Genomic DNA, 24,833 nt, shown 5'->3' on the forward strand with positions numbered 1-24,833 from the left:
GATCTGCGGGTGGGTGGGGCCCCGAAGGACGTCTTGCCGCCCAACGGATACCGGCGCGAGGAAGTCGCCTATTCTGCTCAACAAATGCCGTAGAGAAAAGGGCGGGTCCTTCGGAAAGTGCGCGCGCAGGTGGGCTTGGAGGGCTTTTTTTTTATTATTAATTTATTTATTTTCCTTCCCCCTTGGTGGAGGTCTCCTGCGGCGGAGGGTGTAGTTGTTGGTGGCGCGCTTGTGTGAGTAGCTCTATTACCCGCAAGCGCTTGATTAAAAAAAAAAGTGGGAAGGTGGACTGAAAGAAAGAGACAGAAGAGAAACCTTCGTTATTGTGGTGTTAAAAGCCTTGCGGTACTGTAGCCGGGGGAATTTTAGAGCTCGTGCTTTGGGTCTGGCGGGGTGTGGGGGGGGGAGAGTGGGAGTGGCGGGGGGGGGGGAGGAGAACAAAAAGATATTCCTTAAATCTAAGCCTGTTTTTTTTTATTATTTCTTCTCCTCGCTCCCGTTCCCTCCTCCCCCCCCCCAAAAAAAAGTGACCTTAGGAGGTATTGAATCCCAGGACCTATAATCCTTGACTGGTGTGGTGGTAAGGAATTGATTCTGTGGACCATAGGGAAAAACTGTTCAATCTGCAATAATGTTACTCTGCATGTTACTTCCAATATAGAAACGAGGTTGCTTCCTTACAGGGTGTCCTTGGGCCTGCCTTGCCCAGGATGCTTGATGGCCCTGTTAGGCAGACACTCTGAGCTGTCCCTTGTAATCCCTGGTTAGGAAAATAATAATAATAAATGTTTTTGATCTTAACAAGATCTATTACTATAAAATAGTGCAAGGTTGTGAACTTGGGTGCTGCTGCATTTTAGATAGAAGGCAATTTCTTACCTTTTTATTGTTAACAATGATACAATGTTAGAGATTTTGTTTCCTAGTAATGTATTAATACTCTCTTCTTCAAAAGCAGTAGGAACTAAGGTCTAAGCACTTTAGCAGTGTGTTAATATGTTTATTTTGATTTAGGAATGTTAAACTCCTTACAAGAAGACTGGTAAAGAAGAAGAATGGAAAATAAAAGGCAGAGAGCCAGAGTCCAGGGTGGCTGGGCCAGCCAGGGTAATAGCAGAATGACTTCATGTTCAGGTAAATGCTGTCTTGTTCTAATGTATATAAATAAATTAAACTTGTTGCCTAGCAGGAACACTACTAACTATTCACAAAGATCTTCTCTCTACCTATAAATATTACAGAAGGCCCTTTGGCCTGTGAACTAGTTTACTAGGTTTCTCAGCTATTTAGATCAAACATCTTTTGGCCTGTTGGGCCACTAAAGGTCTTAAGTCTTTTTGCACATGTGTACTAGTGGCACAAGGCATTTTGATTTAATGAAATGTTTTAATGAAAAACATCAAATTTAGAGGCTAGTGGAAACATTTGGAATCTTCATGACCACTCTCAGAAAATGGTCCCTTATGACAAAACCTCTAAGATAGATTGATATGTGCCTCCCATTACTTCTCATCCTGCTCTTTACCACCTTATTTTATTGTGCTTCTATATAAACATGTATACTTCCTGATTCCCCCCCCCCCTCCAAACCTCCAATCTGTAAGGCAAAGAGGTAGTTAGGAATGCAACTTTTGACTGAGGATGGTGGTTGGTTTGAAACATGCTAGCTTTTCATTTCTGGAAATAGAATATTATTTAAAACAATTAAATCTCTACAGCGGAAGGGAGATTGTCAAAACAAGGGCTTTAATTGCCTCCCTAAGATCTTTACGATAGAAGATCTAGAAACAATTTCCTAACTTCAGTGATTATTGATCTGAGTTCTTAGAAACCTTTGAACTAATTTTGACTGTCATAAATAGATTTAATTAGGACTTTTCAAATGTTTGTTTACTAAATGTGATAAATTAATATTATATTTTCCCCATGGCAAATAATTGAACAGTTAACTAAGGTCACTTCAGTCTAATTGTATGCATGGTCCCTCAGAAATAAATCTATTTAATGTTGAAGCTAATTGTTACTTAAATATAGGATTATAGTATACGCTTTTTAAGTATTATTAAAAAAAACCCATAGAGTTTGCTATGATAGATTTTACTAGAACTATAAAAATGTGGTTTCAACGCAAATGTATAGATTTCTTCAATAGTAGCATGAAGAAATTAAACCATGAGAAGTGATTCATATGCTTGTTTGAGCCTGTCTCAAAGCCTGTCCCAAAGCCTCCTTCATAAGAGCATGAAAAAATAACATGATTTTAGACTATTATTTTTAATATCAGATTCTCAAAGTACTTCATACATGGGGGCTCTACATGAAAGAAATAAGTGCTCTCAAAACTTTGAGTCCTCTCACAAAAATCACGGTTCCTGAAGTAGAGATAGTAAAAGGTAAAGGACTCCCTGTGGATTTTGCTCTGCTAGTCATTGCCGATCATAGAGAGCAGTTTCAAGGCCATTGAGTTATTGCTGTCCGAAGACATTTTCACATTCATGTGGCCAGCATGACATCATGGAGTGCTGTTATCTTCCAATTGAAGTGGTACCTATTTATCTACTCACATTTGCATGCTTTTGAAATGCTGGGTTGGCAGGAGCTGGGGCGAGGATAGGAACTCACCCCATCACATGGCGTTCAGGTCTCAAACCTGGATTGCCAGCTCTTCAGCTGACAAACCCAGCACTTTAACCACTGAGTCACCACATCGCACTTTGAAGTAGAAATAAAAAATGATAAAATGTTACCCGTGTCTCTCTGTCTGTGTGTGTACTCTTAATTTGAAAATACAATTATTAAATAACATTGAAAGTATGAAAGTTGTTGTTATCTGGTTTGATACTGTTCCTTCTTATGTTAGCCTCAAGAAAGTCTAATGCTAGAAATCCAGCATTTGCCAATTCAGCACCATCCACATTCCAAGGAGAGGCAGAGATTTCATCTAAAAGACAGTTTGTTTTTAAAGCACCTGAAGAGGTAAAAATATTGTATTATATTGTTATTGCTTTGTTTATATGTATATAAATATGCCTGAACACATAGAAAGCAAATTGTAATAGTTTCTTGTGTGTATTTTCTTTAAAAAAATAGTCTCCCAACTCAGATGCATTATCAGCAGTATAACTGAACAATTATTATTGGAATTTTCAGCAATATTTCTATTTTTTATACTCTCTCCCCCATTAAGTAAACTAAATATACATACATAATTTTTTTTATCCTTAGGTTGTATGCAAAGTCCCAGAACCCAGAGTAATAGAGTAAGTATTTTAATTCTAGTTCATTTTAATACCAGTATCTCTTGATCATTTGGCTTTGTTGCTCTTACAGAAAGTCCATACAATTGCAATTGGGACCAGAACTTTGTCACTAAGTGATGCAATCATTAAGTAAATTTGGATTCCCAATAACTTTGCTTGCTGGAAGCTCCTTGGGAAGGTTAAGGTGGTGATCACATGTTCCCAAGATGCTGCAACTGTTGTAAATACATTCCAGTGGCCAAGCATCGAAATGAAATCACATGATTATGGTCATAAATACAAGGATAGGTCTTAAATCACTTTTCACAGTGACTTCGATCAAAAGTTTGAACTGTCACTAAATTAATGGTCATAAGTCAAGTTATAATGTATAATGTGTTTTTACTCCTATACATATCCCTTGGATTCGTGAATTTTCTTTTTTAACCCTAATCAATAGTTTGAACCTTTTATGTTTACCAACCATGATGTTTTTTTTTCTTCCTCCACTGCAGAAAACAGGGTCTATATGAGATCAGCACATTGCCCTCAGGAATATCAAAGTAAGTATCTAACTGTGTGTGTGTGTGTGTGTCTGTGTGTGTGTCTGTGTGTGTGTGTGTGTCTTGCAGGATAGCTCTGTTAGGATTATGTTTCAGTATTTGAATTAGTATTAAGTCATTATAGCAAAGATGCTACAAAGGACCACAGACATGGAGAGCCATGGTATTGTACAGAAATTTATTAATAAAATTTAATAAATAACTTTCACTTGTTAAGAACATCCTCTTATCTTTAATCAAAGAACGTGTTCTAATAAGACTGTCCATATTGGCTTGCTTTTCTAATGGATACAAGTCTACAATGTAGTTGAAACTTAACTGTTTTTAAGGCTGCATTTACTAAATCTTCAGGTGAAAAGAATCATTGAATCAAGACCATTCCTATTAGTTACTTCCAACTATATTTATTTAAAATTCTGACGGTTTTCACCCCAAAGTGGAAGGCAACGTATTTGGGGATCTCCCTTTGTTGTACATCCACAATAAGAATAGACTAACAATTATTTTGTGTATTTCTCCTTCCATGTTGAGTAAATCTTGTATTTTGCTTATTTAATCTTTTTTTTCCTGCTGGATCCAAAGAATGCTATTAGAGGAAGAAATATCTGCTTGCAGGGCTTGGGAACTTACCCATAGACTTTTTGTTAGGAGAATATTGAACTTCATTCCTTTTCCAAATCTCACTTTCTCCATGATGCACAAAAAATATCTGTGCTAACTAAAGGATATGATTGAACTTAATTTTTCCTTTCTGATGAAGACAAACTTACAGGGAGTTCCTGCCACTTACAAAAGAGGACTTGTGTTCAGAAAAAGTAATCTCTGTTTTCTGTTTATTGATTTTGTCATGCTATTTATACAAGATCCAAAGTGATTCCAGATATGTTTAAGAAGTTAACAATAAATGAACTGGTACTATAGTTAGATCCAAATTACACAAGTCTGTGTGCACATTTTGACTTATATATCCTTCTGACCTCTTATCTGTTTCAAAGAATCTGTAGTTTCCAAACGTCTCTCCTGAATGACCTGGAGCCTATATCATTATGCACTCATTGGCCTATTATTGACTCAAAATGATATAATAGGTTAATGATATTGAAAGTTATTGAAGTCTAGAAGAATTAACAATATTTTCCCAATCACCTTTTCAGCATAAATCATCTACTTTACTTCTCCTTACATCTACTTCTCTGTTCTTATTTCCCAAATGGATGCCATGGGACTATTTTCTTTGTCCTCCAGGCAAGGTACAAGAAGAAATGTGAGCTTAAAAAAAAAGTTATCCAACAAAACTTTAAACATAAGCAAATGGGGAGTGGAAGAGCTTGATAACTCCTAAGCAGCCCACAATATTTAAGTGGTGGTGGTGGGCACTCTTCTTAGCAAGCCACTTTGCTTGATGGAAAGAAATGACACAGAACCTACTTGGAATGTCTTAGTTTGAAATAAATCAGAAAATATCAACATGTAATGTGACTTTTCTTTATTCTAGGATTCATTTGATTCCTGGCTTCATTTCCTTGAGTGAAGCAGATTGGATGTTTGATCAGTTGTTCCACGAAATTCCATGGAGGCAAAGAACACACGTTAAACACGGTAGCTTTGCTATCAGTCTCCTTTAACTGTTGACTCCTGTTTTTTAAGGTCCAGCAGTAAATCTTGAAATATTCACTCTAGTAGAATCCATTGCAGCCAGAAAAATACTTGGCCCACTGCCACTAATTCTAATCTCTACTTAACACACAGATTTAGGGCTAACCTGTGTTTTGTTTAATATAAGGAGATCGCCAAAACAAACTATTATTTTTTTCTTGTTCTAAAGATTCAGAAAGGTTCTGTACCCCTACTAGTGATTTTCCTTTGTTTGTACTGGTTGATTGTTTTGCTGGTGATTATTATTATTTTCTGAGAAGGCAGACAGGCTGAAGATTCAGTGTTATCTTTTCAGCTCTGAACTGGTCTTGAGTTTCAAAAGGCAGTATGAAGTTGGGGCTACATTTTTTTGTGGTAAAACAGATTCTTACAATGGGATGTTTTTGGTTGGTCATACAACAAACTCTTTTCATTGTTCTGTTTATTTTTTTATCTATTGGATTTCAAACCAATTCAAACCATAAGCAGTCTGAGCTTGGTTCACTTTAGGGCATTTTTGTTACTTCTCACATTTCCCTCTAGAAATTTGCATTTCAAACATAACTACTTTGTTGATGTATAAATAGCCTAGAATAATTTTCTCTTGGTCGTATAATTTATGAATTGCAAGTTAAAAGTCTCATTTGCTCAGCTTTTTTATCTAGAGAAGGCAAAAAATTGCTAAATGAGTTACCGTCATTTATTCCCCAAATGCCAAAAAAAATTATAGCCATTTATTGCTGGTTTTCATAGTAGCCCTAATTATTGCATCCAATTTTCCTTCTGTAGATCGATCTTATGACGAACCCAGACTCACAGCATGGTATGGAAAACTACCCTACACCTATTCCAGACTTGAAATGCAAGCAAACCCTGATGTACGTATGGATCTTGAGTTTTCTAAAGCTGGCAACATTAAAAAGCCATAATAACAATGGTGATCTGAATTTCAGGCATTCCTCCTTCACTGTGATTTCTTTTCAAACAAGGGGGGAAAAACTTCACTGGATACAGGGGAGTGGGAATAAGAGAGCAGCAAAGCCACTTCTTGATGCAACTGTGGAGAATTGTGAATGGGGTAAATCCCCTGAGACAGGATAAAGCGGATTTTCTTTTAGTGGATAATTCACAGCTGAATTATCTTTACAGCATTACCTTTGAAACAGAAACTGAGCTGTTCCTTAAAATTTGTCATGATCTCATAAGGGATGATATGATCCTTTCATGGTAGATCAGACTAGGAATCCAGTATTGTGTAGGTAGTACTACTTTTATTGAAAAACTGTAGTAACAGAATCTTGCAAATCTGAATGTGCCTCCCCTCCTTCCTTTATCGTTGTGACTACTAAGGAGGATCTTGTCTGAGTTGCTTACTCAGGTTACATGTCTGCCCTAGACTTAGTTCTCTTTTCCTGACCATTGTCATAACAAGTCTTCCTCCTATCTCTCAAGGCCATTCCTTCTTCCCTCTCCTGAACAGAGGTTTGTTAAAAAGTAAGCAGCTGATGTTTTAGCAGAACAATATTTACTACACGGTAGTCTTACCATACCTTGCTGAGGAGGTTAAGGAATGCATTTATTGAGCTTTCAGGGCATTACAGCATTGGACATTCAGCCTAGTTTGTTTCATCTGCTGTGCTGTTTTCATAGTTAAAGCCTTTGGAACGTGCATTCTTCTTGCTCAGTTATTGGAGAATTATGAAAATGGAATATTTTTTTAAAGATCCTGTTTTAGTGCCTGCATACTTTGGGTGGTGGCTTGAGTCTCAGTTTCAATTTTCAGCCTGTCCTCCTCTTGTTCCTTTGCTTAATTAGGATTTCTTCCCAATCCTTGACTTACAGGTATAGCCCATGAATTTTCTGTAGGACATAAACCTAATTAATATATACTTTAAAATATGGTGATCTTACCTGAATTTCTATTGGATGAATGATGGAACCTTGCATTTATCAAACACTGGAGGGCAGTATTGGAAAAGAACAGAGTAAAAGTCGCTATCACTTTTCATGTCACATAATGAAATCGTACAATATTTTTCCTTACTTCAGTTAAAATTGAGAGAAAAACAACACTGTTTTCCCCCTGTCAAATAGCAGTGTTAATTCTGACTTTAAATCTGATTTATTTCATGGTTTGCTAAGGGAACCCCTCTCCCCCAACTACCTTGGCTATTAAATCATTGAGGAAATTCTAGAAATGTTCTTTGCAACATTGAACTATAACTCCTATGAAGAATTATTTAGGCAGCTTGCTAGTTGAGCAACTTTGTAACTGGTTTCATTTTTTTAACTCCAATATGCATTTGCAACAAGATGAATTTATAACAAATTATAAGTAATCCTCTCTTAATAGCAGCCTTGTACAACAACTGTTCACAATTATGACAATAATGAACAAATTGTGACCTATCCTCACATTTGCAAATGTTGTAGGTCTATACAGGTAGCTTATAACCATTCACTTAATGACCATTTGAAGTTACAACGGCACTGAAAAACATGATCATTTTTCACTTACAACAGTTGCACCTTTCCCATGATCACTTGATCATAATATTGATGTTTGGCAATTAGCTTGGATTTATGATGGTTGCAGTGCCTAGGGTCATGTGATCAACTTGTGACCAACAACCATGTTAGTAACAAGAGCAGTGATTCACTAAATAACTTTGGCCATGGAAATTTGGGGCTCAATTGTGGTCGTAAATTGAGGTGAAGTAAGATCATAAGCACGCTCGTGGTCTCAGTGACCCATATCTCTTAATGACTTGAGTTGCCGGTTCCAGTTGTCCCTAAAGGAGGACTACCTGTAGCCCTTATATAGTTCAGGCATAAAGTAGCAAATGCTATAGGCAAGTACCAATTAATCATGATATTGCAAAACATGCAAGCTTTGGTGATTATGAAAGAAACTTTGCTAGTCGTGAAGCTCTTACATTATTTAATCAGATATTAATGAACTTTGTGGCACTTAAGCCCTGAAAGATTCCATAAGCTATCACTACCTTTCTAGAATATGAGAAACTAAGGGTCTAGACATCAGATGCAAAATGTGTATTTGTATATATGTAAAGATACAGTTGTGTAAAAGTAAACGCTTATTTATTAAGGAATGCTGCTTCAGTCATTTGACCCTAAATACCTTACAGCAATACAGTTCATGTTACAATGACACATTGTCAAAGTTATCAATAAATATAGTCCACTTAAAACCCAATAGAGTTATTGTAAGTCATGGCATCAAAAGAACAGCATCCATCAAGTACATCTCGCTTTCTCACCTCAGTTCTCCAAATATACAGTAGGAAAGGGATGTTACCAAGACTTCCTAAATGTTAAAACTGAGGGTGCAGTTCTTATATGAGTGTGAGGGCATTCTGCATGAGGGAACTCCTGCAGAGAATGCCCCTGAGTCCTCTCTCATCCACTTTGCAAATGGTGGGGACCACCAGAACATCTTGGGAAGACAAAATCTAAATGGTCCTCAGATTGCCTGGCTCCAATCCATATAGGATTTAAAATGTGTTGATCACAACACCTTGAGTTACACCTGGAATCATTCCTGTCAGTTACATATGTCCATTTTCTTGGCAGTAATAGTGACATGAATTGCTGTTATTACCTTCTGGGTTGTTGGGGTTTTTTTTTTTTTTTTTAACCTCCTTTTTTGGCTTATAAGAAATATTGACAAACTGCCCACTTTCTTAAGAGTCCAACCACTTAACTGCTATATGTTCCTGCATATTGTAAGATGAGAGGTTTTTATTTCATTATGCTTACCACAAGTTCTAGGTACAGTATTTTTTTCCTTAAGTTTCAAATTAGTGATATTACAGTTTGAAACAGACTTCTTAGTAGTATAGCTATCTTATTTACTGGACACTGACTTTGCTTCTAGTTGTGATGTTTACCTCCTTTTTTTCTCCTCTGATTTCAGTGGCACCCACTATTGGCCATGTTGAAGGATCTTGTAGAAGATTTCACCAAGAATACTTTCAACTCCCTACTCTGTAACCTTTACCAAAATGAAAAGAACAGTGTTGACTGGCATAGCGATGATGAGCCTACACTGGGGAAAAACCCCATAATTGCATCACTTAGCTTTGGTGCTACCCGGATGTTTGAGATGAGGAAGAAGCCTCTGCCTGTGAGTTTATAAAGCTGAAATGTAATCCAGTTGAAAGACATATTTTAATGAGTTTAAATGCATAATACAATGTTGTTGTTTCTGTCCCACATATCTAATAAGAGATGGGTAGCACATAAACCCAGTGTTCAAGCCATTACTAACCAGTTCATAGCTTTAAATAGCATTTGATGAGCTATTTGGTGATAGGTGGGATGCTTTGGTAGTAGGTTAGTGTTAGGGTGCAGTTTGAATGCAGGGTTTTTTGCTGCCATTTCTGGATGAGGCTGGAAAATGTCCTAATTGTAGTGAATCTGCTAAGCAATATTTCCTATCTCATTGCAGAATTTCACTTCAATTCTCATTTGCCCTAATCATATACTGTACCTGATAGCTAAATCCAGAAACTCTTATGTTTCCATTTTAAAATGGAAGAACCCAAACTTTTATTATAAACCTATTCAGATAAGTAGGTAGAAAAGTACAACAAATGTTTAACAAGATTTAGACAAATGAAACAATGATTTGAAACTGATCAGCTTCCACTGGTGTTAAGACCATTTTTTATTTGTTTTTTCTTCTGAACCAAAACTTTATGTACAAACTTGTATCTATTGACATTCTTTGCTCCCTGGATAACTGACAATTTTTAAAAGCCAACTCCAAGGTTCGTTTTCCTTTGCTGAGGAATAGGATAGCCTAGTCGTGAAGATGATGATTACAGTTGAAGACAGTTTTTTTCCATATTGAATTAAAATAATCCATTACAAAAACCTTTTTATACATTAGTTGATCAATAATTTGAAATAATGTGAGATGCAAAATTTATGAGCAGACTTTCACTTATATAAAAATATGTTCCACCTTGTCTTGAAATATCTTCCAATATTTAATCTATTTCTTCAGTATAATTCCTGAGTAATTTACATAAGAAAGAATAAAATTTGGTGATAAACACAATATTCAATTTTTTATGATTTGAATGAAAATTAACAGCAAACTATTACTTAGAAGTTCTTTTCTAGTAGCAGAAAAAAGAAAATGATTTATTGGCCCAATGAGAATTTAGCTTTAGAATTTGTTTTCAAACTGACAAAGCCGAGATTCACCGTTGCTGTTCCAATATTTGAGGGGCTGCTACAAGGAAGCTATTTTTCAAAGCACCTGAAGAGCAAGGAGCAATGGATGGAAACTAATCAAGGAGAGAAACAACCTAGAACTAAGGGGAAATTTCCTGACAGTGAGAGCAATTAGTGAATGAAATGACTTGTCTCCAAAAGTTGTGGGTCGTCCATCACAGAAGATTTTAAAGAAGAGACTGCACAGTCATTTCTCTGAAATTGTATAGGGTCTCTTGTTTGATCAGAGGGTTGGACTAGAAGACCTCCAAGGTCCCTCTGTTATTCTGTCTCCTCATGTGGTCTTAGCATGGATGTATGGAATTGGAACTCTGAAGAATATCCTAAGATATGAATAGGTATAAAGAAAGGTGATATTTTAGACGATTTAGTCCAAGGCTTTACTTTTTAAAAAATGAAAATAAAATCAGCACTTTTAAATCTATTAAAGAAAGGAGCCATTTGAGCTGACAATGTACATTGCCTACTGTCTCTGGAAGAACTAGTGAAAATGCCAGATGGCAGAAACAGAGCAAGTGCCAGTTCTGTAATCAGAAAGGGGGAGAATGAGGACCAGCCCAGTCAGTTTGATATGCGGGCCTGGGATGATTCTAGAATAAATTACAAAGACGTGGATACTTGTAAGCATCTTAAAAGTAGTAGGGTAATAATCAAAAGTCAAGGTGGATTTTCCAAAAACAAATCTTGTCAACTAATGTTGCATATTTTGATCAGATAAATTTCCTTAATACATTGCCAAAATGCTGCAAGCATATTATGTCTTGTTTTCAGGAAAGCATCTGGAAAATGCCCTGTGATAATCATAATTATTACACTAGTTACATGCTGCCTGGATGTTATGAGAACTACAAAACACGATTTATTTGAAAATAGTACTCCTAGAGTGTTCAATAATGGTTTGTCATCAGTTGGATGGAAGAATTGAATAGAATGGCATTAGGTTCCAATCTGAGTGGTCTAATCTTCAATATTTTTATTAATAGTGATGATGAGGTAGGAAAAAATGCTTATCAGATTTGCAGATGACAGATTTGCATGAGGTAGCTAATACTCTAGAAAACTAAAAACATTTTTGTTTATACTAAAACCTTGACTATTGACAGGTTTACATGAGGTATTTTAATAGTAGGACCCTTTTTACTCAATATACTCAGTACCTCTTTTTTTGAACTTTGAATTCTGATTTCCTGCAAAAAGGATACGTGCACAAATATAATATACATAGGGTTGGAAGCAAATGACATGTTATGTGACTAATTTTTCAGGATGCAATTTGGCATTTCATCTCAGAAAGAATAAATAGCTTTGATTTTATTTTATTTATGTATTCATTCATTCATTGAATTTCTGTAGCCACTCATTTCAACTGGTGATTTTGGGCAGCTTATAGTTCTAAAACTATAAAAACAGTTGAGACAATAAAAGCATTTTAAAAATAAAAGCATTCCAAAAATAAATATATACAGCAGCCGAGATAAATGGCAAGTGTTCTGACCTGCAAAATCTACCTATGCTGTCTTCTTTTGCTGCAGAGCCTTGAATTTGCTTGAAGAATTAGTTCACTGCAGTTAACTTCCCAGCTTATACTGCAATGTAAATTTAAAGCTTTGAAGCCAAACTGTAATAGTAGGCAGGCAGCAACTCTGCCACTAAGATTGTAACCAAGGAAACAGGTAGCTGAGAGTAGGAGGAGGAGTTAGGGTGTACATGTTAGATAATAGTGGATATACGTGATTAGCCTCTAGATAATTTTGTTTTTTTCCTGTAAGATATTGAGCAAAGTCTGATCCCCTCCACTGAAGAATACTAAGTGTTTTAATTATTTGCACACACGCACGCACACTAACAGGAAAGAAGAACTGCAGAGAAGGCCTTTTGTTTTATTGATAAGAAGGTAATAATGGTTTATGCATGTGAGTTGTTACTCAGAAGTTTTTCTATGTCTATTGGGTGAATATTAAGTGTGCATAGCCCAAGCCAAGACACAATAGATTCTCCATAAATTAGAATACTTTATTTGGCCAAGTTTGATTAGATGCACAAGGAATTTGTCTCTAGTGCAGAAGTTCTCAATCAGTAGTGGGTTGCAGGTGGTATGCCCCAGTACGCACGTGCCGGTGCCTGCCGAAAGCAGCAGCCACCATATCAGAACGGTGCCCGCCCTCGTTCCTTACTTGTATTTGAAGGAAATGGGCCATCTGTGCGCGCACAGTGTATGGCGCCTGCATGACACTCCGCTGAGCAGCATGAGCATCACAGGCAGTGGGTTCTCATGCGTGTGCAGCGTGTGTGCCCGTGGTGCACACCCTGCTTCCGTTGCAACCGGAGCCAAAACCCACTATTTCTCTCAATATACTTGCAAAACAACAGAGTAATAATCATAATAATGATACCAGTAAGAGGAAACGGTAGAGAAGATAAGAAGAATGCAGCCATACCACATGGTAAATACTAAGTAAATACTTAGACGCAGGACAATTCTGTGGGAGTTAGGTGTCAGCAGAGTGACAGCACAAGGGAAAAAACTTTCTCTGTATCTACTGTATTTTTCGGAGTATAAGACACACCTTTTTTCCTCAAAAAAGAGACTGAAAATCTGGGTGTGTCTTATACATCGAATGCAGCATTTTTTTGCCTCCTGAAGCTCCACCCCCTTCACCAAAATGGCTGTGCATACCCTTATGGAGGCTTTCAGAGAGCTCCTGGGGGCTGGGGAGGGAAGAAATGAGCAAAATATTGTCCTTTTTGCCCCCCCCCCCCCCAGCAGCACTCTATAAGCCTCCATGCAATTTTTTGACAAAAGAAACATGCCATTTTTGCTCGTTTTTGCCCCCCCTCCCCCATGCATTCTGCAGCCACACACACACACACCCAAGGCTATTCATGCCTTTTATTTGAAAAATAATGGGCCCGTTTTGGGAGGTTTGTAGAGTGGAAAAACTTTTTCCCTTTCGGGAAAGCTCTTTAGTTAGAATGACTGATGAGAATTACATTGATCAAGTGCTGTGCCAGCAGAAACAAGTCTTAGGTGCTGCAGGTTGTCAGCGATTTCTTTCTCCAGCACATGGATAAATACATCTGGAAACATCTACCTACCTACCTACCTACCTACTCTCTCTCTCCCTACCTACCTACTGTATTCCCCCCCTCTATCCCTCTACCTACCTACTTACTCTCTCTTTCCCTACTTACCTACTATATTTCTCTCTCCCCCTCCCTCTCTCTCCCTTTATCTACCTACCTACCTAATTACTCTCTCTCCCTACTTATCTACTGCATTTCTCTCTCTTTCGCTCCCTCTCTATCCCTCTACCTACCTACCTTTTTTTTTTTTAATTTGCCTGTTCAAAACCTTGGTGCATCTTATATTCCGGTGCGTCTTATACTCCAAAAATACGGTAGTTGTTTTAGCATGCAATGTAGTGGCCTTCCAGTGGGAGGAGTTGAAACAGTTTGTATCCAGGATGTGAGGGGTCTGTAGATATTTTCTCAGCTATCCTGCAATATACAGGTCTTCTGTGGAAGGCAAGTTGTTTTTTCTGCAGTCCTAACTATCTATTGGAGTCTGTATTTGAACTGTTTGTTGCTGTACCAAAGTGAGAGTGACACACCCATGAATCTCCATTCTGCTACTCCAGGTGAGGCTGATGGAAGTTGTAATTCAGTATCTGGAAGGCTGCATGTTCCTTTATCTCTTGCTATAAATGAGACATAAATGTCTACATTTCTAACAGGAGATTATGTAACGATTGGAGTATTCATCTTGGTCATAATGTCTGGAAAAAAATGTAGGAAACCAACATAAGAGGCTGATTTTAAAAGCAAAACATTGAAATAAATAGGATGCTGGTGTGTTTTGTAAGGCTGCAGGAGACATGAATTCATGAATTAGTGGGTCTTTGAGGAAATAAAAATAGCTTCAATAATCATTGTGATAACTACTACAGCAGAGAGATTTTTTGGTCTTGCTACAGAAGTAAAAACTCTATTAACTTTTAAAGAAAGGAACATATAGGCACAGAGATTCATAGATGGATAATAGTTAAGGTGATAGTTCTGTTTTCTGCCAAAGATTTCAGATATGTAGATTTCAATGTTGTGTTAAATATTAATAAAAGTCAGAACCTTGCATAAATTATAGCGTAGATTTGAAAAGTTTGGTGGCATGCTAGCAGCATCCCAGAACTTCAATGGAAATACATTCCTGTTGGATCAGTTTTGGTTCCTGTGTTGGCAAGTTTGCTGTCTCAAATTACCACTACTTCATCTCCCTCCCACTCTCTGACTGATGCATGACAAAATATTCAGCCATTACTATCTGGATGTTTAGTTGTTCAAGCCAATTATCCTGCCAACTCAGTCCTACACAGAAGCTTGATAGCCACCTCCAGGGCCATATCTTGCATCATGCATCATTGTTGGCTTCTGTATTAGTCAGAAGCCCAAATAATAGAGTCTATTGACCTGAAATTTTGCAGCCTTATTTTCTCTCCCACTTCAGTGTTTTTCCAAAGTCATATCTCCCTCGATTGATAGTTTTTGCTCGTTATTATTCTTGAACTAGCAACAATGGAATTGTAAACTAGATTTATTGTGGTATCTTGAACATCAATAACTACTGTAATAAAACTGCTAGGATTTTCTCTCTGAAGTCTGATACACTTTGTGGATGGATCCTAAGGAATAGTACATAGAAACTTCCTGAGAGTATTTTTTTTAACCAATTACCTAATATCCTCTAAACATTTCAGACTTGAAAAAGTTATCTCCTTAATTGTGGGAGGTGTTTATTACTATTCAGTATTAAAAGAAATATATTGGAACAAAAATTATGAACACATTCATCAAAATCAAGGATAGATGCTTTTCTTAGTTGATATAGTAGCTGAATTTTTAACTCAAGAAGAGTCTGAGTTTAATATGGATCTGGGAAGAGTTGGGATACTTTTTAATTGAGAGCATAATGCTACTTAGTCAATGAAAGCTACATGTATCTACATTCCACATTGTCCTTGCAGATTATTCTAGCTGTAGAAAATGCATTCTTTCAGGAAAATATTTTCTGGATGTTTTCTTGATGGTAGAAATACTGCTTGTAGAAATTCTGCATTCCTTGTACTTGTTTCTGGTTTTACCAATTACATTGTGTAACTGTTCCATCTTTTCCTACTAAACTGAATTACTTTTGTAATTTATAAGGACTCCATGTAATGGAACTATCTGGGACAGAAAGTGGCAGTATCTTGAACTCTGATATAATACAATATAAACTTCATCTGGAGGTGTTCCAAGAGTTGCTGGATATCTGATTGTTTAGAATTAGACATCTGACTCCAAGCTGTTTTCTTATTTAATAAGCATGGTGTGCTCAGCTTAGGCCAATTGCTATGTCATTACCTAATGCTTATGGGAGTATTATTAGAATTACAGTGGAAACGGAAGAACTGTTTATAATGCTTGAGCTCCTTAGAGGAAAGATGGGATATAAATATCAGAGAAGGGCAGCTAAGATCACCAAGAGGATGGGAAATTCAACAGGAACTATACTGATGCATTGAGAGGTGATGCACTTTGGGTTTCCTCCATCTTTTTTGGAAGCTAGCAGCTGCCGGAACTCAGGCCCACTCGCGCTTTCCACACCAACAGAACTTGCTGCTGTTCTGCCTGTTCAAGCCAGCATGTGGTGTTCAGCATGGATTGATGAAAGAGCTCATGGCAACCATGAATCTATCCCAGATATTTGGAGGCTAGCACATAGTGGTGATCACATGTTAAACCTGGATTTTATTTTGTGGTAGTTGTGGTGTGATCTGAAGGTGGACGATATTATTAGCAGGCCTTCATTATGGTTAGATCACTTTCTGGTTCGCCTTCAGCTTACTGGCCCTTTCCCCACCCCTGCTGGGAACTTGGACCTAACAGACCAAGCTGACCAATACTAATGAACCTTGATAGATTTCACAGAGAACTTAGTGATATGATGGGCAATTCAGTTAAGAGTTTAGTTGCCCATGAGAATGGGCAAATGTCAAGGGCCTTGGATCAGATTGCATTGGCTTCTTTTTCCTTGGTCCTGAAAAGCTTCCTTGTTTTCTGAGGAGCTCCTGGAGATGAAATGACAAAAGAGAGATTTAGTATGCTATTGGGGATAGAAGAAGAATGAATCTACCAAACACATAAGCGCTTGAATTAGATACTGCATTGTAGCATAAATGGTTATTGGCCAGCAGTCCTGTTTAATCATGCTCTCTGCTGGGCTGCAACATAAAACTATCTGCATTATCATGGACCCCTCTTGAATAAAATCTAAGAATTAGACTCTGACTGGGCCATCCTATCTGATTTCACAGAAGCACTAACTTGTCTTGTTCCCTGGAAAATATTTGACCCTGTGCCCCATGAGAAAGGACAAGATCCATTACCTGCTTTTTAGATCTATGCCCCTCATATCTCTTGTTGAGTGTTAATAAATGGCTGGGTCCATATGGTGGTGAATGGATCTTTTAATGTGGGTGTGGTTCTGCCTGCCTTGAAGGAAGTGGCAATGTGCCATCTCCTCAAGAAGCCATTAGTGGATGAAACAATTTTGAATTTTTTCCTCACTCTACAACCTTCTCGTTTTTGTTATTGAGAAGGTACTTGAATTGGTGCCTCAGAGGGCTCTGAAGGAAGTAGGTTATCTAGAGTTTTAGGCCAGTACAGAGATGTCATAACTTGTTAAATATGGTACTGATATCTTTCCAAATGCACTGTATGGATTATGAATGGGAGGAACAGTATTGTGTGATTCTGCTCTTCCTCACATGCCAGTTTGTTCTTGCCTGTCCTGTTTAACATCTGTATTAAGCCTGTGATTGAGGTCATTTGCAGAAACAGAGTTTGCTATCATTATCTGGATGATACTCAACTGTATCTCAATCCCAAGGTGACCAAGTTGTTGAGGTCTTCTTTCAATGATTGTTTAGAATCTGGCGGTGGGATTGGGAGGGTGTGCTTCCCTGCCGAATCTGAATGTTCCCAATGCTTCTACTACCTTAGATTTTATTTATTTATTTGTATCCTGCCTTTATTATTTTTACAAATAACTCAAGGCAATACATATATTCAACACAACTACTACTTACTATTTTCCCCATAACAACCCAGTGAGGTGAGTTGGGCTGAAAGAGAGCTCAGCTGCTTTCATGGCTAAGGCAGGACTAAAGCTCATGGATTCCTGCTTTCTAGCTGAGGACCTTAACCACTAGATAAAACTGGCTCCCATTTTTTAGTCTGAATGGGATCACAGCTCCCCAGGCAAACCTAATGTGCAATTGGGGATCTTCCTGGACTTGCAGCTTCTGCTGCAAGATGATGTAGTAGTTGTGGCCAGCAGGGCTTTTACCCAAATTTGTGTAATATATTAGTTATTCTCCTTCATGGACTGTGAGAATATCTTCTCATAATGATGCATATTGTAGTCTACTTGTATGTAGACTGCTGCTTTACATGATGCTGCCTTTCATGCATCACTGCATTGTGGACTAGCTGCAGTTTCTGAGTTATTTTATATTTATAAAATTGCAAAATGTATCATTGCTTTATCTGATTAAACTTTAATTAATAAAAAAGTGGGGGTTGTCCATGCCTAACCCAAATGGTATTATTAGATTTAGTAATCAGAGGGATTGCACAAATTCACCAATTCTTTTAAGAGGTCATGAGAACACTTGGCTTAAGGACATTTTGTTTCCCTATATTCATTGTATTCAAGCAGAAACTAAGGCATCTACTTAGGCAGAGGTTGAATAAAATAACCTAAGTAGATGCTTACACTTCTAGAATTTTATGACTATAGATTAACTATACTTAATAAATCTTTTTTAGGAGGATAACAATGATTATACCTATGTGCAAAGAGTTCACATACCATTGGATCATGGCACTTTGCTAATGATGGAAGGAGCTACTCAAGAAGACTGGCAGGTGAGGAGCCTAGAGAAAAATTATAAAAATGCTGTTTACTTCCTTACAGATCTATATTTAGGTAGTCCTCAACTTATGACAGCAATTGGGACCAGAATTTTCCTTGGTAAGCAAGGTGGTTGTTAAGTGAATCATGCTATTATTTCCGCATTGACTTGGCTGAATGGTGGGAAATGGTGATCATATGACACTGGGATGCTGCAACTCTTGTAGATACCAGATGCCACGTGTCCAGATTCTGATTATGTAACTGAAGATGCTGCGATGGTCGTAAACATGACCATCTGTGTATAGGATTGGAACCTGAGGCTAATGCAACACTGAAACACATTCAGGTGGGGAGAAATAAAAAGTTGTTTGCTATGACAGGTCCTCAACCCAGAGGGCGCAGCCCACTACTGGAGAAGCAGTCTGGCACACATGCGCACATTCAGCTCCACTCACACGTACGGCGGGTTGAGTGGAGCTGTGCACATATGTGCCAGCTTGCTGCTGACACAGCCCAGTTCCCCCCCCCCACCCAGCCAGGTCACCAAGCCACAAAGTTTGGGGAACGCTATGCTATGAGATTGGGCTGCTTGTCTTTCATAGGTCACAAAAGTCTTACAAGTTTTTTTTCCTGGGCAACCAGAAGGCATGAGATTACCACCTGTGAAATAATGCAGTAAGCAAATGTATTATTAACCAGAAAAAACAAAACAAAAGGACGATGGGATTTGGCCTCTTCTTTATTTTTTACCAAGTATAGCAGTTATAAGTATAGCATAAGTATAGCAGTATAAGGAAACTCAATTTTTTAAAGTACAATTTGATACATTTCGTACCAAAAAACAAAGTATTTGTATTTCCTTAATATGTATTATGTAATTGAAGGGCTGTTTTGGATCTTTTTCAGCACCGTGTTCCCAAGGAGTATCACTCTAGGGAACCACGTATAAACCTGACATTCAGGACAATATATCCAGAACCAGGGGCAATGCATACATGACTGAAAGAAATGCAGAACTCTGCTTTTTCTGCTGAGCTCAGAGTTTAATGCTGACTTGGATGTGATGACCCAGCCAGATTCACCATTTGACTGCCATCATCTCAGGAGAGAAGAAAGACTGCTTGCAAAGAGAACGTACAACTTTTGCATATTTCCATTGAGCAATGTATTATTTTCTTAGGCTGCTTGCTAATATGTAATCCTGATGATAACATTATTTGTTTATTGTTTAAACCAATTGAAATGTATGAATTCAGAGTGCAAATGTTATTGGAGAACAGAAAGGATTTTTCTTGAGAAGGACTAATAATGGACCTCAGGATCCTTTCCAATTTCAGAACTTATAACTGTAGTTGCCATGTCCATAACTATTTCCTGCAATGCTGGAGCAATTTGGGGGGAAGGGGGAGCAGGGGGAAAGAAATATCTAATATAATTAGCTGTAATCCTTATAAATTAGCTGTTATGATTTCAATAGAATCTTCTACCTATACCAGTAAGAGGATTGTAACTGAAGGTAGCACAAAATTGTTTTAAATAACTCAGTGCTATTCAGTTCAGCATTCTGTTGCGTTAGATGAACTTCAGTAATATTTCAAAATATATATCTAGGAACCTTGGCCTCATTTTTCAAAAGTCAGGAGCATGTTCCTTCTCAAGTGTAGTTATTCATAAGATAAGACAGGGAAGGAATGACTACATTCCCAGTTATGATTGGATCAGAACTAGGATCTTCAGCTGAGAAGCACTCCAGGATATATGTAGCTAGATCTCTGGATATATTTACATCAGCATTTTTTTTAAAGCAAATACAAATAGTCCTTGACTTAGAAACACAATGGGAGCCAGAATTAACAGTTGTTAAACATTATGGTTGTTAACCAAGTCATATGAGTGGAACCAATTTTACAACCATTTTTACTGAAGTCATTTAGAGAATTACCATGGTTGTTAAGTGACTTGAACAGCAGTTGAGTAAATCCATGTCCCCTCACCCCCACCCCATTGACTGCTTGTGGGAAGCCAGCTGGGAAGGTTGCAATTGTGATCATGTGATAGCAGGACACTGCAACCATCATAAATATGAGCCCTTTGCCAAGCCCCAAATTAAGAACATGTGACTGCGGGGTTGCAACTCCAAGGATGAATTGTAACTCACGTTTTTTGGCATTGCTATAACTTCCCTCCAATTTTAAATGAGCAGTCTTAAATCCAGGACTACTTTTATCAAGATTTTGCTCATTTTATTGTCAAAGCAGGCAGTGAAAGCCACAAAATGATGGTCATAATGAAAAGGTATCAAATATTTCTCACTTTATGACCTTTGCAGAAAAGCTGAAGTAAGATCATAACCACATCATTTTTCTTAGCAACCACTTTGTTTAATAACAAAGTTGCTGGTGCTAATTGTAGTAGTTAAATGAGAACTCCCTGTATTCCTCTAGTAGCAGAGTTGGCAGAAATATATGATGACATAATTGGTACTCCCAATAGTTGTAATCTGTCCCAGTAAGAGGGCTTTGATTGGTCCTTTTCATATACATTTACTATGGGCCAATTTCAGGGCAGTAATTGGTGGATTTTTCTGTTTTGTTTCCTTCCCATGCAGTGCCATTTACTGAAAAGAGACTCCACCAGTCACTCTCTTCTCAGTGTGGTAGGTTAGACTTGCTTGAGTATGGTCTGGGATGGAGGCTTTAGGTACCTCTGCACTTGCTGGAAAGGTAGAGTGCTGGTGAGGATATTTCTGAATGCAAGTTTATTTGTTTTCTGGAAGATTTGTACACCTTTTGTATCCCCAAATAGTCCAGTCAGCTCAGTTGATTAGAGAGAGATGGGGTGAAGCATTGGCTGCCCTCCTGCCTACCAACTTGTTAAGCTGTTTGGGGCAGAGATTTACTAGTCTTTTGGAACACATGACCACTTTAGCATTGTTGCTATAACTTCGGCTAGAAGAGGATACTTGTAGAAATCTCTGTACATATTTGCTTTAGCAGTAGCTGTAAAGGACGAGTGCTCAAATTTAAGTAAATTAGATAGATTTTTACTTCAGGGATTGTAAAGGCGATACATCTTGATACTTATATAAAGAATCTTGCAACTTTCTCAAATGGGTTTTGAATATTAGGTGCTACCATTTAGGGGGCCAAACTAATTTGAACATTTCATCAGCCAATCTGTAATAACCTTGAAACAGCTTGTGTATAATTATAAGGTAAGAGATCTAGCAGCATGCATTGCTATTGTTTTTAACATGCATTTAAAAATGAAAGGAAATGGTGGACCTTATGGAAACAAGTTTCTCTTACAATGCCACATATTTTTGAAGTTTGAGCTTCTTCCAAAAGCTTGGCTAGGGTAATTGATAATCTGTTGTTTTATGAATGACTGAACAACTATAAAATACTGAAGGAGGATGACTGTCAGGATCTGCACGCCAATAATTTTTACTTACTTAACTGAAAATATGAGAGAAACTAGCTTATCAATACCTACAGCATCTGCCTTCAATATCACTTTTATGTATAGGAACCTGTGTACTTCCATAGGCCTTACTAAGTAAACATGATAAGGAGTTGTCCCAGAGGTACATTTTCACAGGCAACTGGACTTTCTTGTTTTTCTTTGAAGACGTTTTGCTTCTCATCCAAGAAGCTTCTTGAGCTCTGACTGGACATCCAGTCAGACATCCTGCAGCCAAGAAGGCTCCACACCCATTTGCACTACTCAGGTGTCCCTGACTACACAAATAAACCTCCAAGTGGCCTCAAGAACTCTCCAAAACACAGGTGTTAAACTTGTGGTGCCACGTTGCCATCATCTGATGTGATGTTTTCCCCTTTGTGGAGCTGGGGTGGCTGTGGCCTGCACATGACACATCTGGCCCACAGGCCGCCAGTTTGACACTCCTGCTCTAAAAGGATGCAAATGACCAGCTGTCTGCAAGGAGTATAAATCCTTCCATTCAAAGCTGAAGTAGCTTCTTGGATGAGAAGTGGAACGTCTTCAAGGCAAAACAAGAAAATCCAGTTGCCTCCTGAAAAAGCACCTTTGGGACAACCATGGCCTGAATGACTGAGAATCTCCATAGACATGATAAAGAATTGCACCTGAGTGCTTCGTCTGGAAGTAGGCTCCATGCCCCAAGACAAATCAAACTAACTGATGGGATAGAAAAGGGAGAAGAATATAGCTGGGTAGTAGACAGCAGCCTCAATGAGTTTACCTTTTGATAAATGGGTGTTTTTGTGATTAGCTGTGCCACCATGCCAACTGCTTAATGAAAAGGTAAACTTCAGTGGCAATGAATATTATGTGAATGCCCACAGGATGGTCTTCAAATTCCACCCCTTTTCTGAATTATTAGCTACTAGTAGGTTAATGTTAATACTTATATTAGATAGATGTAAGTGGCAATGCTTTTAGAGGGGCTGCTGCAATGCTATTAATTCTCTTCCTCCTTCTCCCTTACTTGGAACTTGTTCATTACCTGCTTTGATTGTAAATGTGTGATTCAGCGTTTTCTGCACATTAAAAATTTGAGTAACTGGACAATAAGCATGAATCCCCCTCTCCTTTTTTTCTGTGCTAGTATCTAACTGGATCAAAAAGAATTGCTGTTCAGTAATGCCTGTGATGGTGGACATGAAGCTGTGCAATCAGTAGATAGTTCTGTTTTGTCATTGAAAAATCTGACTTGTGTAACCCCGGGGAAAATGGCAGCAATTTATTTCAAATGCAGTTTACAGCTGTGTCCAAGGCAAGCTTTCATTGAAAGTGAAAATTATGTAACTGAAGGGAGGTTCTTTCTGTAGAATTATTTTTTGGGGGGTGTGCATTTCAAAAATTTTGACTGCTATTATAGAAGAGGCAGCAGGCAAATATTTGTCAAGCTCTATGAGCAAACCTTACAAAATGTATTACTCTTGCTAAACTTAGTTTAACCATGATTATTTAATAAGCCATGATTAGCTCACATGGCAGATTAAACCATAAACTACACACAAATTGCAACACCCAATCTTGTTCATCTCACTATTATTTTTTGAACAAACAACAAAGAATAAAGCTACAATACAAGGCACAATAGCTTTAGATATGCTAAGACAAAACAGGTCATGTTATGGCTTAATATGTTCATGAACCTGATGCAGTGGTGGGTTTCAAAAATTTTTTAGAACCTCTTCTGTAGGTGTGGCCTGTTTTGTGGGAATGGCTTGCCGGCTATGTGACTGGGTAGTGGCCAACTTGTAAAATGTGGTGAACTCAGCAATGCTCTTGCTTAGCAACCAAAATGTTGGCTCAGAAACTGGCATTTGAAGCACGCAAGTCTTAAAGCTGTCAAGTTACAAGACCCTTGCACCCCTAACCCTTTAGAAACAAAACTCCAGTGTTCAAACTTGACAGCTTTAAGACTTGTGACTTCAACTCCCAGAATTCTTCCTCTCGTTCTTCATCTTGATGATGTGTGGACGGGCGGGGGGAGGGAGCTGGAACCGGTTCTAAACGGCACTGTAGATTTGTGGAACCTCTTCTATAGAAGAGGTTAGAACTGGCAGGAACCCACCCCTGACCTGGTGATATGTGGAGCAATAAACAACCTTACTGGAAAACAGTAGTTTTCCCTAGAAACTGAAAGCAAACTTTCATGTTCTGGAGATTCTATGAAACTATTTTGAATCAGTTACAATCAGTTATAATTCAGCAGAGCTAAAACTTAGGGCTTCTTAGGGTGCTCTGGTTTGGACAAGATAACATCAAGATCAAGCATGATGATATATTGCCTCTGATTTCCACCCTCATTTAACCCTGATCACCCATCCCTGAGCAGCTTCTGACATTGTAGGAGGAGGCCCTTGTTAGTCTTTAACAGTGATGGAGAAACTTTTAGACACTGAGTGCCCAAACCGTGCACGCACGCATGCCCAAAGTGAAAGGTGTGCATGGACAAATGAACGTGTGCACGCACCAATGTACAGGCATGTGTGCATGCGCAGCAGAGACCAGCAGCACAGCAAGAGTCAAAATCTTTTTCTTTTGTGAGCTTCTGTTTTGTTTGCAGGGAAACAGAAGCTCATGAAAGTAACACCATCGAGATCTGACCTGGGACGACAGCACATGTGCCATAGGTTTACCATCATGGGTCTATAATGTTAAAATGGCAAAAATTGGTTCCTG

At 38.1% G+C, this 24,833-nt stretch overlaps 1 protein-coding gene across 3 annotated transcripts; it reads left to right on the top strand.

The window, feature by feature from the left end:
- Positions 1-23,733, top strand: ALKBH3 (alkB homolog 3, alpha-ketoglutarate dependent dioxygenase). 3 transcript variants are annotated; one of them, XR_015697302.1, is made up of 11 exons: positions 115-233; positions 1,015-1,134; positions 2,861-2,976; positions 3,226-3,260; positions 3,755-3,802; positions 5,298-5,401; positions 6,227-6,315; positions 9,375-9,584; positions 18,569-18,667; positions 19,563-19,790; positions 23,248-23,733. XR_015697302.1 is itself a non-coding variant. In XM_087719911.1 (10 exons), the coding sequence occupies exons 2-10, from the start codon at positions 1,056-1,058 to the stop codon at positions 19,653-19,655; spliced, it is 873 nt and encodes a 290-aa protein (XP_087576037.1). In that variant the 5' UTR covers positions 1-129; positions 1,015-1,055; the 3' UTR covers positions 19,656-23,213. The 3 variants fall into 3 exon arrangements, 2 of the variants coding, with proteins under 2 accessions (XP_087576037.1, XP_013916922.2); XM_087719911.1 differs by lacking the exon at positions 23,248-23,733 and having other exon boundaries at positions 1-129; positions 19,563-23,213; XM_014061447.2 differs by lacking the exon at positions 23,248-23,733 and having other exon boundaries at positions 19,563-23,213.
- The last annotated feature ends 1,100 nt before the right edge of the window (positions 23,734-24,833 follow it).

Source organism: Thamnophis sirtalis, unplaced genomic scaffold, assembly GCF_051295495.1.
Source record: "Thamnophis sirtalis isolate CommonGarterSnake01/CBP01778 unplaced genomic scaffold, rThaSir2_p1.2 scaffold_1, whole genome shotgun sequence".
Taxonomy (NCBI): domain Eukaryota; kingdom Metazoa; phylum Chordata; class Lepidosauria; order Squamata; family Natricidae; genus Thamnophis; species Thamnophis sirtalis.